The sequence below is a fragment of the Pygocentrus nattereri genome, chromosome 18, assembly GCF_015220715.1.
Source record: "Pygocentrus nattereri isolate fPygNat1 chromosome 18, fPygNat1.pri, whole genome shotgun sequence".
NCBI lineage: Eukaryota > Metazoa > Chordata > Actinopteri > Characiformes > Serrasalmidae > Pygocentrus > Pygocentrus nattereri.
Genome location: NC_051228.1, coordinates 8,250,514 through 8,268,054, shown reverse-complemented (window position 1 = coordinate 8,268,054; position 17,541 = coordinate 8,250,514). Strand labels below are relative to the sequence as shown.

General features: G+C 39.9%; 1 protein-coding gene across 3 annotated transcripts in view; it reads left to right on the top strand.

The window, feature by feature from the left end:
- Positions 1-1,206: 1,206 nt before the first annotated feature.
- usp25 (ubiquitin specific peptidase 25) overlaps positions 1,207-17,541 on the top strand; it is a 49,156-nt gene continuing 32,821 nt past the window's right edge. For 2 of the 3 annotated variants that reach the window (XM_017711911.2, XM_017711910.2), the window contains exons 1-6: positions 1,208-1,426; positions 9,313-9,390; positions 9,570-9,714; positions 13,281-13,404; positions 14,349-14,511; positions 16,399-16,485. In XM_017711911.2, coding sequence (XP_017567400.2) covers positions 1,385-1,426; positions 9,313-9,390; positions 9,570-9,714; positions 13,281-13,404; positions 14,349-14,511; positions 16,399-16,485 — 639 coding nt within the window. In that variant the 5' untranslated portion in view covers positions 1,208-1,384. Of the gene's footprint in view, positions 1,427-9,312; positions 9,391-9,569; positions 9,715-13,280; positions 13,405-14,348; positions 14,512-16,398; positions 16,486-17,541 lie in introns of all 3 variants that reach the window. The other variant, XM_017711909.2, reaches the window with a different exon arrangement.

The following is a 17,541-nucleotide window of genomic DNA, read 5'->3' as shown; positions in this document are numbered from 1 at the left end:
ATGAACAGTTTCCCATCAAGTCTCTATGATTTCACAGAAATCTCAACAATGGGACTATGGAGAAAGGTTGAAAAATGGGTGGAATTTCCCTTTACCGTCCAGTTGTGTGCGTTTAATGGTGTGTTTTAAAGGTGCACAGCTGTGTTGATTGTCCCAGAGGACTTTGTGCTTTTTTAAAACTGTTTAAATGAGAAAAAAATTGTAATTGGTCAAATCAGTTTGTGTGAAGTCAATTCAGTTTAAAGGCGAATTCCACTGATCTTTCAAGGTTTCAACATAATAAAAGCATTAAGGTAGAAACAAAGACATTCAAAGTGGTTTGATGTAAAACGCTCCATTTTAGAGAAATTAGAAGTTGTTCACATCCCAATTTGTTAAAAAAAACGGTGGCAATGGGAACCAGACAGCTGAAGAGTTGTATGTCTCTGAAAGCTCCCTCAAAGAATATTAGTACATAAAGTGGTTAAGAATACTCAGCATGATGTCTTAGATTTTGTTTTGGTCTAAAATCAATTCATTTTAATCTGTTTATTTTACACATTTAATCCGTTTATTCTATTCATGGAAGAGGTGTGCATCGCTGCTGTCGGAAGAAAACCTTGTATGTCAAAAAGAGTAACTTTATAGGAGAAGGAAAAAACATACTTCATTTTCAATGTAAGTCAATGGAACCAGAATTTTTCCCATGTCATTTTGGGTAATTTCTTTTAGGCTTCTCATCACAAAATTTACAAACAATGTAAAGAGTAACAGATACTTTCAAATTATGTCAAAAACGGAAAAATGCCAAAAATGGAGATACGAGGTTTTCCTCCGACAGCAACCACATGCAGGTTGTTTGAAAGCAAATTAGTCCCAAAAAACTTTTTTTTTTCAGATTTTTGGCTATTTTACCATCACCAACTTTACACATCAAAACTCGGGAGACACGTGTAGGTTCACTGGTTTTTATAGTAGTATATAAACTGGCTATATGTGTGTTTGTAGACATCATGACCTCTGGTTCCTATCACCACCACTGCGAAATCTGAGTCTGTAGGTTTGTCTACACATGAACCGTTTCACGTCAAACCACGCTGAATGACTCTACATCTCAAGAACTGAGTTATGCAGAAACTTTCAGAAATCGGTGGAGTTCCCCTTTCGTTTTGAGCAGGCTAGAGTTTCAGTTTCTATTATTGATGTCTGTGTTGGTGATGCTCCGCCAGACCGCACTAATGGAGCAGATCGCCCTGATGGAGCCCGCGGCCGCGCTCACTAGCGGGGGCTCCGCCTGAACTCCGCGCCGTTGATCTCCACTACAGATTCAGTGCTTTCGTTCGCTCGGATACGCGTTTTATTCTCGAGTTCACATCGTCTCAAACCCTCCTTTTCGTTTCAAGCCATGACTGTGGAGCAGAATGTCCTCCAGCAGCATTCGCAAAAGGTACAGCTAAGCTACGCTAAGCTAAGCTAATGTTTTCGCTCTGCGCCAGCTTGGTTCGATTCAGTTTAACGAACCGACTCTGTCGAACTGTCCTTTTCAGTGATCCGATTCAGTTTTGGTTTCTGTGTTTATATGGGTGTCGTAGTGATTGACAGGACTAGTAGTAGTAAAGCAGTGGTTTGTGGTGTAATCTTAAAGGATTACTCCGCCGATTTTTCTAAATTTCTGCATAATTAAATGGTTCATACGTGTACAAAGCCGTTCAGAGCGGTTTGGTGCAAAATGCTTCGTTCTAGAGAGACTTACTGAGTCACAGTTTGGCACAGTGGTGGTGATAGGAACCAGACGTCCGTCCAGCTCTAAAAGCAACCCCACATGAAGTTATTATATGAAAAGGTTCAGAATACTCAGCTTGACGTCTGCGACATTGTTTTACAGTAATTTATGATAAAGTTTTGGCCTTTTAATCAACTTATTTTAATCTGTTTATGGTGGGGAGATATACTCTCCTAAGAGAATTTTTTTTTCTTTTCAGATTTATCACTAATTTACCATCAACTACTTTATGTATAATAACCCAGAAGACACTTGTAAGTTCAGTAAAATTAAATAAAATTCTTATATTTGGGTTATAGACATCAGGACCCCTGGTTCCTATCACCCTGAGTTGTCAGGTACTACAAATGAACCGTTTCTCATCAAACCACTCAGAATGGCTGTGTCTGTATTGCAAGCACCGAATAATGCAGACGTTTTTGGAAAATTGGTGTAATTCTCATTTAAAGGCGTTTTGTCTTTCACATGAGGGCCCTCAACAGTTTAGATGAACAGCGGGAACTCGGATATCTGCATTGTGAGGCCCCTGAGGCAGTTTGTCTGTCACTTTAAAAGTCTTTATTTTTCATTGCGTGCAGATAATCGCGAGGTGCCTGTTGCCTGTTATCACATAACACACTGTTGAACTTGTGAACTCAGTAGTTTCCTACATTAATACCACATTAGAGGTGGGCAGTATGACTATATTTAATCGTTATTGTGACACATTTGATTGTTTATGCTTTTTTTGATACCTGTGTGGTACATATCGTGTATTGTGAAATGTTTTAAATGATCATAATACAATATTTTTGCAGTGTCGCTCACATCCATGAGTTCCTACTGCTTATCATATATATATATATATATATATATATATATATATATATATATATATATAACACATACATTATAACTAGTAGAAATGTTCATGTTCTCAATGAAACTCAAATTCTGTACACAAGAGAATTAGAAAATGAGGCATCTGTAGATGTTTATAAAATGTCACTCATGGATCCTGCTTAACATAAAATATGGAAACCTGTCCAGTCGGCAGTGACACAGAATCACTCTAACCCCATCAGTCCAGTCGCCCAAAGCCAGGGGAAATAATATGAAATGCATATCGTCCCTCTGGTTTGACTGTTTTGTAGTGATGGGAAATATAACAGTAGTCTATCATTATTTAGATGAAGTGCATCACATTATGCGTTTCCGAGCATGTTGTGAATACTGTCAGTTGTTAAAGGACACTGACACAAGTACATGTCACAGTACACTCAGAAAAAAAAAGGTATGACACTGTCACTGGGGCAGTACCCTCAAGGACACATCTCAGTACCTTTAGTCATGGAACATAACTGTACCTTAATCCATTGAAATGATATTTTCTAAGTTGTACTGACTCCACACTCCCTGTCTCCTCGGCAGGCTTTTTATTAAGTGGTTCTGTTTTAAACCATTATTTTATAAAAAGATACACCTGTCTGCTTTTCCACTGGGGAATACTTATTTAAGGTGCCCAGTTGGACCTTAAAACCACTGTTGCACCTTTGAGGGAACGTTTACACTGTTTGTACCTTGATGAACGAATCATGTACCTACGTGGTACCTTTATTTCTAACAGTGTACAGAGTGAGAAATTTATATTTGTTAATTAGCAATCAGTGCAGCGCAGTTAGTAAAACACTGGAAATCATTGACGTCATAGGATGATTATTATTATTATTAGTAGTAGCATATTATATTAGTATCATAGTATTTTACTATGTGGCCCTACAGGATCTATTTTTTATGTTTCAACTTATTACATTTCAGAAAAACTAAATATTGTGATCCATATCACGTGAAAACGTCACGTCCATCGTGATACTTCTTGCCATATTGCCCACCCCGACTGCTTACTGCAAAACATGTTTGTAATAAGGTGTAATGTGGATTTATGTTGTGAGCGCATGGAGTTTAAACGGGATGTGATTCTGCCTTATGGGAATTTTGTTAGAAATTTCTAGGCTGTAACATGAAAGGGAGCCTGGTGTAGCTGTTGCAAGTTTGATTCGATTGAATCGGTTCGGCGGGGTCATTGAAGCGAATCGGTTCCGAAGAACGATTCCTTAATCGTTACAGTTTGGGGAAAGTTAGCTAAGCTAAGCTAAGCTTAGTACTGTTTAGTGAGAGCGCAAACTCCTCACTCCCTGTAATCTGACATTCATTGGCGGACAGGAATTCACTAGTTTATGCAGTTGAAGTCATTAATTATGCACGAATTGTTCTCAAAGCGGAGCACATCATCTCCGAAAGTTCGCTAGCTGGCTAGCCAGCCTGCTAATGTTGACATAGCTGCGCGACACGCCTAGAATCGGGTTTCGCTCGCTCGTTCCTCACAGCCAGCCCGCTCTTATATAGAGCTATTTTATTCCGTGGTTTTATCGGTTATATTTTGTTGAGCAAAACCCAAACTTGGTTGGTACACAAGCTAGCACTAGGCTAAGGCTAACGGACTAAACCAGGCTTGGTTTGCGCTGCCGAGGCTCTTAACGTTAGTTAGCTGCCAAACGCTATAGCGTTAGTAAAGGAGCTGGAAGTGGCTGCTTTTCAAAGAACTCCCAGTAAAGTTGAGGGATGCTGTCCTATCTCTCCAGACCCATTCAGACTTTTGTCTTCAGCAATAAAGGCACAGGAGCCTAGCCTAACGTTGCTCTCCAAAGTCAGAGCCAAAGCTCAAGCTGGTTTTAAGACGTGTTGTGCTCCATCCTGTCTGTTTATGTAGCACATTCAGGGCTGGGCCGAGGACTGGGAAATAGTGCTGGCTGAAAGCTAAAAACACTGTCCTAAATGGATTCAGTAATGTGTTCCATTTACAATACATACAAAGCAGTGTGTTTGGAATACGTATTGATAGTACATGGGGATTTTTAACATTTATTTTACGCTGTTACTCTTTGCAGTTTTCTTCATGTAATTCTTTGGATAAATGTTTCATGAAAAATTCAACGTTTCCAAGAAACACACACATTCTCAGCATTGTTTTGCCTCTTATCCCCTGCTCCCTTAATTCCGCTGCCCTTTCATGACCTAAGAACAGTTCATCATATCCCGTGAATGAAATCTTGCAAATCTGACTCTGAAATGAGTGGTGGTATATGTATGTAACTCCACAGAAGGCATGGACACGTTCAGTACAGTGCCAAAGCTAAGCTTATCGTTCGAGAATATATCCAGAATATAACCACTCCTCAGCTCTGCAATCCCTCAGAAGAGTTTACTAACGCTCAGATTAATCACTGCCTCTTCATAGTCATTTATCAGTCTACTCAGGCTTTAGGAGGAGCTTGAGTTTTTGTAAAGGAGACTTTTGTTGAGTTCTTCTGTAAAGTAAGTCTTTACGTGCTGTGTGCTCATTTTAAAATAGTCACTTAACAAACATTGATGGCGTTTCTTTGAAAGATGGGATATATTTTTTTAATTTGGAGAGAAAGTGTTGTAAAAATATTCCCCTAATATTTAAAAGGGAGCTGTATTCTGAATACTACTTTTTCAAAATGTATCTTGGACCAAATACTTAATTATCATTCTCTATTTTGAATACATATTTCTAACACATTTGTTCTGTTACATGCCAACCCTGAGAACATTTGTACCGTAGTTAGTATGAAGGGAGCAGGTTAACACATTTAGTTTGTTATTGTGGCTATAAAAGCAGCCACTTGTCCTTTTTGAGTGCATGCTGGGATATTTAAGTTTATCACACAAAGTTGATGCTTGGGTCTCTGCTGTGGACTGAGCTACTTACTGGTGTATGTGAGATGTCATTTTAAGAAAAATGTCATTTTAAGTTTAATGTGGCTGTAAGAAGCAGGAGACCGGGCTCAGAAGCTGAACATGAGTTATGGTTATTTTTAAAGCTACTTTGACAGCCTCTTACTAGTTGAAATAAAGGCAGAATGAATGGGTTGAAGGCAGTGTGATTTAAGGTTCCTCCTCAGCTGAATGTTTTTGGACCTGGTCTGGTTAGGGGCCTGTGTCTCAAAGCAAGGTCTCTTAAGTACTGTTTGGACAGGATAAGGTTTACCAATTTGCTCATCTTTACAGACTTGCATGCTTCGAAAAGGAGTTTTCACTTTTCTTCCTAAGCACTGAAGCCCTCAAAGAAACATTTACGTATGGTCTCTGTAGCCACGTAAAGCTGACATGTATCGTCCTTTTAGCTTTCGACCTCTGACTTGTAACGTGATGGTGTAGAGTTTGATTTTGTGCAGCGATGTTGACTCTTGGTGGTAAATTCTTGAGCTAATGACAATTTACATAACTTAAGATAGGCAGGCAACAGTTAGAATTGACAAAATATGCTTTGCATACACATGAAAAATGCGGTTTTGAGAAGCTGAAACGTAATCTGGAGCTCTTAGTCTCAGTTGAACATGCTTCTTGAGACAGGCCACATATCACTCTTGTGAAATGTTTTTCTCCAGCCAAAGCAGTGTGAGGTGAGACGTGACTGGATGGGTGTACCATTGGGTGGGGTTTGTTTTGGCGTCGTGTTTGTGGACTGTGTCTCACAGAGCATGGAGAAATATGGTGCATGGATGGTTTAAGTAGTGATTAGTTAATTGTGTGATTTGAGTTGCACAATAGCCTGAACTATTTTGTTTGCATTACATAATCTAACAGTAATGCAGATGCCAGGTGGAGCACCATTATACATCCAAACATTTGTAGATACCAGTTCATCCAGCATTTCGTATGAAATCATATGTATTAATAAGGAGGTTGTTCCACTTCTGCTGCAGTAGCAGTCTCTACTCTTCTGGGAAGGCTTTACACTAGATGTTGGAACATTACTGCGAGAATTTAATTGTATTCAGCTACATCAGCATTGAGATAGGTTGGGACTATTTCAGCTCACTCCCACTTCTCATAAAGACTCAGTCAGAAGCTGCCTCAGTCAGAGACCGCCTCTACCAGTGCAGTTTCTAAAGCTTTACCGTTCAGTCTTCAACAGAGATCCTCTTAGCTTTTATTTGGTATTTAGCTCATTAAATTGTCAATACTGTTTGACCAGAGAAGGATGGGCCTCCCCTTGTGAGTCTTGGTTCTTCCCAAGGTTTCTTCCTCCAGTCTGAGGGAGTTTTTCCTTGCCACCGTCACCTCTGGCTTGCTCACTGGGGGATATGTTGTAACTGTGTGTTTTCAAACTTCTGTAAAGCTGCTTTGTGATAACATTTGTTGTAAAAAGTGCTATACAAATAAACTTGAATTGAATGAGCATTAGTGAGGTCAGGTCCTGATGTTGGTCCTCTCTTGCTGACTTTTGGCATTGGGCATGGTGACTCATGTGCGGCTGCTCCATTCTTTTGGCAGTGCTCTTCTTTGGAGAATATACAAGCTGTTTACTAAGAAGTCTGGATACTTTTGGAGGTACAGTATGTGGTGCTGATGTAGCTAAAACGAATGAAAACTTTAACCTTTATTTCAATGTGTGGATACTTTAAGAACTTCACTCTGGCATGTTGGAGCAGGAAGACAGCAGTTTACACTGTGTTTGTTCCAGGAGATCCAGGAAAAGATGGCTCTAACAGACAGATCCTGACTAACTGTCTGTCAGCCTGACAGTCCTTCCTTTTGTCTGTGAGCAATGTTTTCACTTCTAATGTGTAGCATAGCTTTCAAACACTGTGCTGCAAAGGCAAATTGTTGTTTAAATGTGTGCCAGGTGAGGAAAATGGCAAAAATATGGCACAAAATATATAATCATGATGGCGTCTTACTTTTTCTGGGTATAATGCATCAGTAGTACTTTGTACTCATATTTTTCCAATAATGAATTTTTTCTATTCAGTGGTTCATGCACTGCACATGACCATATCTAAAACAACAGGACCAATCATGCGGTCATGCAGTGGTTAACACTGCCTGCATGGCCACTACGAAAGCAGAGCTGGTGGCCTGAATGACTGCATGCCTTGAATTTTATTTATTTTATTTACCTCTTTTTCCCTCCTCTCTCCTTTAACAAACCACCAGACCGGCTGAAGTTTTACTTATTTGTAAGTGTTCGCCTTCAATAACAAAATAGCTGCTTTTCCCTCTCTCACTCAAGATCCAGAGCCTGTTTTATTGGCCGGGTGCATCACTTCAGATTTTGTCGCAGTTTGCCAGCTGTAACTTGAGCAGCGTGATGGTTGACGGCAAACAACAACTTCTGTATAGAACTCTGAGCATTTCTTCATAACTTGCCACAAAGACTGGTTTATTAAAATAGACTTGAAGGCAAGTGACTGTACTGAAGTGAGTAACGATGATGAGTATATGATAATCTTCACTCTGGTTAACTGTATCTTGAAAAACAAGCATTACCTGGTTGGACAGGTGTAATAAAAAAGCTGGAGCAGATCTGCGAGAATTGTAGCAAAAAGCAACATCTGACTGGTTTTTGGTACTGAAGCATGCTTGGTTAACTGTAAACGATAAACATATTTCTGTAATTCTGGCCTCACGTTCCTAATTTTGGTCATGGGATTCTTTGGCAAGATGGTTGTAGAGGCCAGTGCAGATTTTTATATCTGTCTGGATACCACTTGAAAACACAACACCCTGCTCGATATGCAGAATGTGGTTCAACAACAGAGGCAGAAAGAAAACCCTGTTGCATCTATTTTTGAAAAAATACAACTGAAGTGCCATTACAACCTAAAAAATGAATGGAATTGATTATCCTGGATGTTTCTTACAAATGGAGTGGTCTAGGCTAGACTGTGCGAGGACTCTAGATGTACTGCTGGACTCTTTCCCTGCATTAGTTTACATCCCTTAATTTATGATTAGAACTCATAAATAGTTGCTCAGTGGTCCAGCCGGGAAGAAAGTCCTGTGTCAGGAGAAGTCAGTGCATGTCAGCGTCTTTATATGCGGTCATCAGCATAATTCTGAAGGATTTATTTAGTTAGTGATTCACCCAATATGTTCATCTTGGATTCCATTCTAGTGAGTAGTGCTTTTTTCAGTATGTGATTTTTGTCTGTGTTTAGGTTTGCCTGGCAGTGTATATTTCAACCAGTTATTATAAAAAGAGCTGTGCCCTGCACACAAACAAAACAGAGAAAGGGTGGCTGCGTTATTTATTTCCCCATCTCTCTAGAAGGTGTGGACTGTTTTCCCTCTCCTCTGTCTCTGGGCAACTGCTACTCCCAAACGCTGCTGGACCGAACTTGTAGAAAGGCTTTGGTCTTGTTTGAAGACGCTGGAGATTTAAGGCACTTGTGCTGAACTTTGCTGATAGATACTTGCTCTCCAAGAGCTCCATAGCCATCGGGCTCTGCCTTTATGGAAGCACCCTGCACATGTACAACATTGCGTTAGCTTTTAAACATAATCTGTGAGAAAACTGTGGAGTATTGCGTCACTTTAAGGTCATATTCATACTGTGGTTGATGGTTTTGACCACAAAAAAGTACTGTACATCTTACAGTTCATTCAGGGCTTCCTATGACTGCAGCCCTTTGAGTTATTTTTCTTATTGCAGTTAAACATGGAGGTTTGTGTTCTATAACTCTATTTACTTCTTTCTGTAGCACCAACAGACATTACTGAATCAACTGAGGGAGGTAACTGGAACCACAGATGTTCAGCTATTACAGCAGGCCCTACAGGTAAAGAGACTGCAACTGCTCATAAGTCTTCTCTTTCATTCTTTGTGTTTTGTCTAATGCTTTCTTTTTTATGAATAGACCTTATTTAATTGCAAGTCAAAGGATTGGATACATCTGTGGACACTGAAGGCTGTTTAATAACAATTTTGCGAAATTTTTGTGGTGTCTCATTTTTTCAGGTCAGCAATGGTGACCTAGCTGAGGCAGTGGCCTTTCTTACAGAGAAGAACGCCAAAGTCCCTCAGCAGGATGAAGCCACGTACTATCAGACTGCCCAGATTGGCAATGACAGATACATCAGTGTGGGCAGCCAGGCTGACACGAGTACGTATTTAAATCTTCTCTTGGCCTGACAGAACAAACCTTGGCCTGAACCCAGGGGAGTGTTCTGCTCTTCTTATGATGCAGACATGGCACAAAGCAAAGCGCTGACCCTGACCTGTTTGAAATCTCTTGTTAGTAGAAGCAAGATCATATCACCAGTGTTGCCACAGCGCCTCTATAATAGCCAGGAGTCTAACCGCACCGCATTCAGATTTAATACAGTTTTATATTTTCAGGTACAGATATCATTTATTTTTAGATTTGAAGTATTACTGTTTTAAGAGTTCTTACTATGCAGATTGTATGGGTAGAACTTTCTGGGAATTTTTGTAATGTGGGTGCATACATTAGCATCTGACTGATATGGGCAAAATTATTGGCTGATATTAGCAATAATATATTCTCCCAAATTAAAGGAGGCTTTTGCCCTTTGTCTGGTGTGATCTAATTACATCTTTCCACATTGGAAGATAAAAACACAATTTATAATATAAACATAATATAAATTCATAGATCACGATTACACAATGCAAGAAACTGGGTCAACTGATTTAACATATTGGCTGATATTAACAATCATATTGCCAGTGGCAATTATTTTTGTAGAACTAAGGAAAACGTAGAATAGTATGAGGTGATAAACAAAAAGCAGAAGCACAGGGCATGCTGGGTAACTCAAGCTGTAATTCTACAATATTTATATTTAAGACTGAGTTTCAGGCCAATACGGTGCTCTTTAACTCATATTCATAATAATGCACAGATTCCAGCTAGTACGCTTGATGTAAGCCGAGTGTACACTACCGTGCTAATGAGAAAAAAACTGGCAGTGAATAAGGGTCTCCTCACCCAGAGACGTGTTACTGACTCCATGTTGCTCAGGCACAAAGCCACGGGTCACCTTAAACATTCTGCTTTGGGCAGATTCCTACCAGAAATGCGCTGTGTGATTAACCTGTTTTTAAACACACAATCACAGTACAGGTGGAGACACGAAGGCTAGAGGAAAAAAAAAGAGATAAAAGACTTGACATTTCCTAACGAAGTTCACATATGCCATCTTTCCTCTCTTTGAGTAGATTTATGAGATATAAAAGTTAGGATGTTTCTTTTTTTGTGAAATAGGCTGTGGAGAGACAGTTTTGTCTTACCGCGTACACCAATGTCTGGCTTTTAGCTTCAGTGTATAGTGTTAGCAGCACTGCTCAGTTTCTCTTTGCTCAGTACTCGACACGCAGCATGCTATTTTGAACGAAGCAGCTTTCTTGGTTCATGGACAGAGCGTTTATGTAAAGCGTGAGTATATGAAACATAGGCTTTTGAGGAAATTCAGCTACAGCTCAGCCAGCCAGTTAAAAGATTTTAAACTCCACACGTGATCTGCTTGGAATACGTCACTGAGCTACAGAGACTGATGATTAAAAAGACAGATTGGGGTTCAAAACTGAGAAACGTACTTTATTTACAGCTGTACAGAAGCGCTCTCTTGATTAGGAACAAACACGCTTTTCTCCACTGCAGCACTACTTAATCCAAGTAGCATAGCCAGCTAATGCACTTCATTCAAAATCAGCTAGACTATCAGAATCGGCAAGTGCTAAAAAATGTGTGCTCGCACTCGGTCTGTAAAAAGTGATGCGTCCCTAACTGAAACTGTTGTATGGAATTTAAAAATATAAATATAAAAATAGATTTACTGTTACTGTCAGTTACTAGAATCTGTAGCCTGATGAGATCAGTGTTGGCCACAAAATTTTCATAATGGTCATGCCTCAGTGTACAAGGTAAAGGCTCCACCCAGTTTGCTCTTAATGGGGTGCACCCAGATGCCTATTTTTTGATCAGTGATTGTGGTTTCCATTAAAGATGGTTATTGAGAGTTAATAATATGGTTATCAAAATGTTCAGGCTTTTTTTTTAGTGTTTCAATACTGTACTGAAATTGATCTACTCCTGAACTGCAGTTTTTAGGAGATAAAAGAGCTGTGAAAATGCTCATAAGGATTAAATAGGAGTGTCAGATATCTAAAGAAATTTATAAGGAGAAAAAGAAAAGCAGACATGAGGTTATGAACTTTCCCACAGTGTCCCTGAAGAGTAACTAAGTATACAGTTTAACACATTACTGTCATTTCTTGCAGCCTGTTTAACTTCAAATATGCTACTACTGTCATTGCTGTAGTCGTACATACAATCCTGTCTTATGTGCTTGGGTGATGAGTGGCATGTGATATGTTGTGTATATCACTGGAGGACCCATGAAAGTATTTAATGGTGTCCTCCCTCACGAATACTTGAGAACTGTTGGCCTGAGTAGCATCATTTCAAGGCCACTTGAGAAGAGCCGGTTCTTAATGCCGACCGCCTGACTCTTCGTTCTCCCCACATGCAGTAAACAGTGATAAAGTGGCGCTCAGATTCATGGTGATAAAACTGTGGGACGGAATGGTTACTACATACTTAGAAAAGATGGTTCTTTAAGGGTTCTTTAAGGGTTCTTTAGTAAAGGAAATGGTTCTATATAGAACCACGAACACTCAAAGAAGCCTTTGCATGATTAAAGGGTAATGAAAATGTCCTTCAGATTGATAGAGAATGTGCTGTAGATGGTTCTAGATGGAACCTTTTTAAAAGGGTTCTGTATAGCACCCAAAAGGGTTCTTCTATAGTTACAATGTCAAGCTTGTGATAATAGAAGAATGCTTTTAAAAAGGTTTGGTAACCATCTGTAGCACGTTCTTGCCTTTAATCATGCAAATGGTTATGGTTTTAACTAGAACCATTTCCTTTACAGAAGAACCATTGAAGAACCTGTTTTAGGAGTGTAGATTTAATGGCAAACCACTCAAAAAACTCAATAATGCTGTTTAAAGTTGTAATATTTCTGATAATCCTGAGTAATTACTGTCTTTTTGGATATAAACAGCACAGTTAGGTTTATTTTTATATTAATTGTATTTTGAGTGTTGTAAACTTCTGGGTTGCGGGGGGAGCTGGAGCCTATCACAGCAGGCATTGGGCGAAAAGCAGGAAATACCCTGGATGAATCGCCACTCCATCATCGCAGGGCAGACAGACACACAAATATACATTCACACATAACACACTCCCAACTAGGGACAATTCAGCGTGTTCAAACAGGCTGACTGCATGTCTTTGGACTGTGGGAGGAAACCCCCGCAGACACGGGGAGAACATGCAAACTCCTCACAGAAAGGACCCTGGTCGCCCAGCTGGAGAATTGAACCGAGGCATCTTCTTGCTGAAAGTCGGCAGCACTACCCACTGAGCCTCAGTATAACCTGTGTTAAAATGACTTCAGAGCTTTATAAACATTTTCAGTATGTTTCTAATATTTCTGTGATCAGTATGGTCAGTGGAATCTTAATAGAAAGTCTTCATACCGTCCCATCCCAACTGGTGTAACAGAAGTGGTATTAGTTGAGTTGTGCATTTCTTTCATGACCATTATGGATTAAATTACTCCATAATGACTCCAGGCTGATTGTCAGGACTGCCATGGTTTCAGTTGGGCCCCACAGTTTAAAATATGTATGTTGTTTCAGACGTGATCGATCTGACTGGAGATGATAAAGATGACCTTCAGAGAGCCATTGCTCTCAGCCTGGAGGAGTCTAACCGGGCCTTTAGAGAGACGGGAATCACAGATGAGGAGCAGGCAATCAGCAGGTGAGTCAGCCACCCCCACTATATCTCATATGACACAGTTTGTCACTCCTAAAGCATGATGGGTGCTCAGTATTTTCACTACAACGTTACCAAAACAAATATTTAATGTAGGTTAAGAATACGTTAAGATTACAAAGACTTATAGTAGAGAATAGCTTTACTATGATGATCCCGAAAAAGGGAAATTTGGATAGTCATCATGATCGTAACACTATTGTCCCAAAATAATATTTGTTCTATTTTAAACATGGGGGGAAAAGTAGGGGGAAATGGAAAAGCCTTCCCTTAAATAAGTTTTTCCCCCATGGAGAAACTGTTTTAAAACAGAACAGCAAAATGACTAGATGGGGTGTGTGGAGTCTTAGGAACTTAGGAAATCTTATTTCAATAGATTATTATTACAATTATGTTCCCTGAATAAATTTACTGAGATGTACCCTTGAAGGTGCCACCCCGGTGACAGGAGGGGAACTGCCCCAGTGATAGTTTTATACCTTTATTCTCAAAGCATATGTTTATTTAATAATGTCATTGTGATGGTGACTGTTTTTGTTATACGTAGTAGCAATAATGTGTGTTAGTAATAGCAATAACAGTTAAAACAGATTGGTCGGATTCAAAGCAGCTAGCAAGTTAATGTTAATTTTAGATACACAACCAGCAGCCCACACTCCTCTCAAAAGATAAAAAAACAATATGCATTCATAAATCACTATTTTACAGCAACATTAATCAGGTCAGCTGACCCTACATGCAGTGATCCAGATGAAATTCCAGAATGAACTTGACCACAGTCGTTCAGTAAATGTAGTGAGAATAGATTTGGTCCGGTCATTAAATCAGGGGTAAACATATGGAGCAGGGCAGGCGTCTTACGCTAGGGGACTTCCTCCGCCACTTTACCCTTAAACTGCAAGTCTTGCTCTCTTGTGTTGTGTATTCAGAGTGTTGGAGGCCAGCATAGCAGAGAACAAGGCGAGTCTGAAGCGCACTCACACGGAGGTGTGGAGTGACTCGCCAAACCCTCATGACAGGAAGAGGCAGGAGAACTGCCCTGTTGGCCTGAAGAATGTGGGCAACACCTGCTGGTTCAGTGCTGTTATACAGGTGGGTTTCTACTAGAGCTGCACAGTGTATCATTTGTTAATAGCAAAACTGACTTTTGCAATACTGCCATCACAAACTAATCAAACCAAATCAATTCAATAATGTGCATAATAATGTGACTTCAATGATGTAACATTGTAAGAGACTATCCTGCATAATATGGGCCCAGTTGTAATACTGTAATTCAATATTCTCACAACATTTTGAAGACATGAGCAAGCAGATTGGAGTGATGAAAAAAGATGCGCACAGTCATATTGTTCCACATCTTGCTCATAAACATGCTTGAGGGTTTGCTGGTAATTAGTTCTGGTTGTTTACGAATTATCTGTGCTCAGACAATGCAGCTGCATTTAGTGCCATAATTAACACTCCATGATGCACATTGTTGCATTTTGTATCACAGTTTCGAGTTGGGTAAATAGCTGAGGCTGCCTCTTCAGATGAGCTGGCTAACAGCTAACAGTGTCACAATTGAATGCTAATGAGGACTCGTTGTTTTCTACACAGGGGACAATAGCCACGTTTACATGCAGCCTAATAATATGTTAATAATCAGACTAATGGCTACATCAGAATAGAATATGTCCATGTATACACTTCAAACGGAGTAGTCTAGTCCGATTGAGGCCATTCGGAATACAGTGTCTATCAGATTGAACAAGGTTGGTAATCTTGCATATAATCTGTTAAATAGAAGGATAATAGTTGTGTAAACGCCTGTATCTGATTACATTCCCAAACGGTGAAAGTTTGTAACGTTCAGCGTGTCGGAAGCAGAAACTGGTCTGTGGAGGAGACGAAATTTATGCTTTGAACTTTAAAAGACGGCAATGTGGCAGGGATCCAGTTTATGTGTCTCAGAACACAATATCTTCCTCTCGCCCCTTCCTTTATAAGTACATGTGAGGTGCATTTTTCTGAGAATGACATCATTTTAAAGCATTTTAAAACACAAGTGCGCCTGCTGAAAACTCCTCTCACTAACTGGACCTCATGTGATGTTCGCCGTCATGGTAACATTTACTCTAAGTGGTTCTCGCGCATGCGCCTCATTTTGGATCAGATTAGTTGTAGTGAGCCTGTAAATGAAGATTTTCCATCAGATTGTTGAGTAGAGTGAGCACATTAACACCTCATTCTTAATCTGTAATCTGAATGTATTCAATTGGATTGGCAAAAATCTTTGCATGTTATTTGCCAGAGAAATATCTTTTCATTCTTTCTGGACCTAGCTAACATCATCTGGAGTAGTTGGCGTAGTCACCGACACAGTCATGTGGTATATAGAAATGGTATATAGAGGCTCTGTCGTCTGTACAAAGTTAGCTTGTTTATATCCTCTCAGTAGATCTGTAAACTACTTTCTGGCTGGTTGGCAGACCTCCGATGCATTTCCCAAAGAAAACATATTGTAGCCAGGCTGATGTTTGAACTGATTGTGCTGAGAGACTATCTACAGATAGTATTGTGTGGCATGCTGATCTTCCATGTGTCTCGTGGGAAAACCTGAACCATGAAGAGATATGTGTTGTGATCACTGGATACACTGTCACATGCTGTTTGCCTGCTGTGTGTAACCAGACTCCTGAAGAAGCAACGGCACATTTGATGGTTGCAGGGACTGCTGTTGACATGCTGACTTGTGCACACTTGTATATTGCTAATAACTTGGTCATTCTCTTATGTGCAAGGGTCAACAGAGCAATGTACTTAATCATTCCCCCACACACAGTTGTATTGTTTTATAGGGAAAATCTAATTAGGAACCATATCAAATACAAGAGTTATATTCAATGGTTCACTGGCCCTTGTACTAATTTTGCAGCAACAAATAAGTTTAGACAAAGTTTTTTACAGACATTTTTTTTTGTTTTGTGCTTTCAGTCCTTGTTCAACCTGTTGGAGTTCCAGAGATTGGTGCTTCATTACTCCCCTCCAGCCAGGGTGCAGGAATTGCCTCGCAACCAAAAGGTGAGCTTTTCCTCTGACCCCTTCACCTCATTCCAGCACAAACACTCACCCTATCAGTCACAGTTATACAGAGAGCCTGCTGCTACCAAGCCTTGCAAATTAGGCTTCTGTCTGTCTCCAGATAGTCTAGCAGTTTTTGTTGCTAATCATAGCCAAAGACTGCTTGCTTTGACAAGAAAGGGCCATTTGACTGACATGCAAGCCAACAAACCACAGACCACACTTTACATGAACTTTGCTACAAAACATTCACAAAAACAAGTCATAAACATGTTATGGCAGAACTAGCTGTGCTTAACCATTTAGATGTTGGTGTTGTGCCAAATTCCTCCCTGCAGAATCCAGCCCTTCCCTTTTGCAGGCATATGGATGCTAGATGAGATTTGTAATTCCTGTTGTTTTGATTATAAGCATATATCATAAGTATATAAATATACATATTTTATAGTTCTTTATAAAAAAAGAAACAAGAAATTGTGGACATTCTGTAGCATCCATATGTCTGTATGACGCATGCAACGGGCTGTCAAATTTTGGCATAGCCACTGTTGTCTCCTTGCTGTGTTTAGCTATGTGGTGAAGTTTTGTTCATTTCTGTAGATCACACTGTCATACTGCAACCACGTTAACAAGCCTGTGTGACCTTAATGAAGACCTGGATGCGGTTTGACTGGACTGAGTGAAATAGTAGGGGTGTATTTACAGAAAAGATTTGGTTGACTTGTGACTTGTTTGTTTGTAGTGTTAGAGCTTGTAGCTCCAGCATTAAACTAAAGAGGCAAAATTTGGACACCAAACATGTCTTGGCTGATCAGCTACATGTAAACCATGTAATTTAAACGTATCGCTAAACCATTCATACTGCTACTACCTATCTATTACAACCAGCCATACGAGGCACTCCATATGAGCTTGCATCTCTCTGGGAGCTACTTCCTGTAAGACTGACCTTTGGTAGCTGTGCCTCAGTTCCTTGCTGTGTGCATTCCACTGTGATGGGGAGGCATGCTTTTGAGCTAGCTGATTAGCCTTTGTGTAGGGGAGGTGAACCAGAAG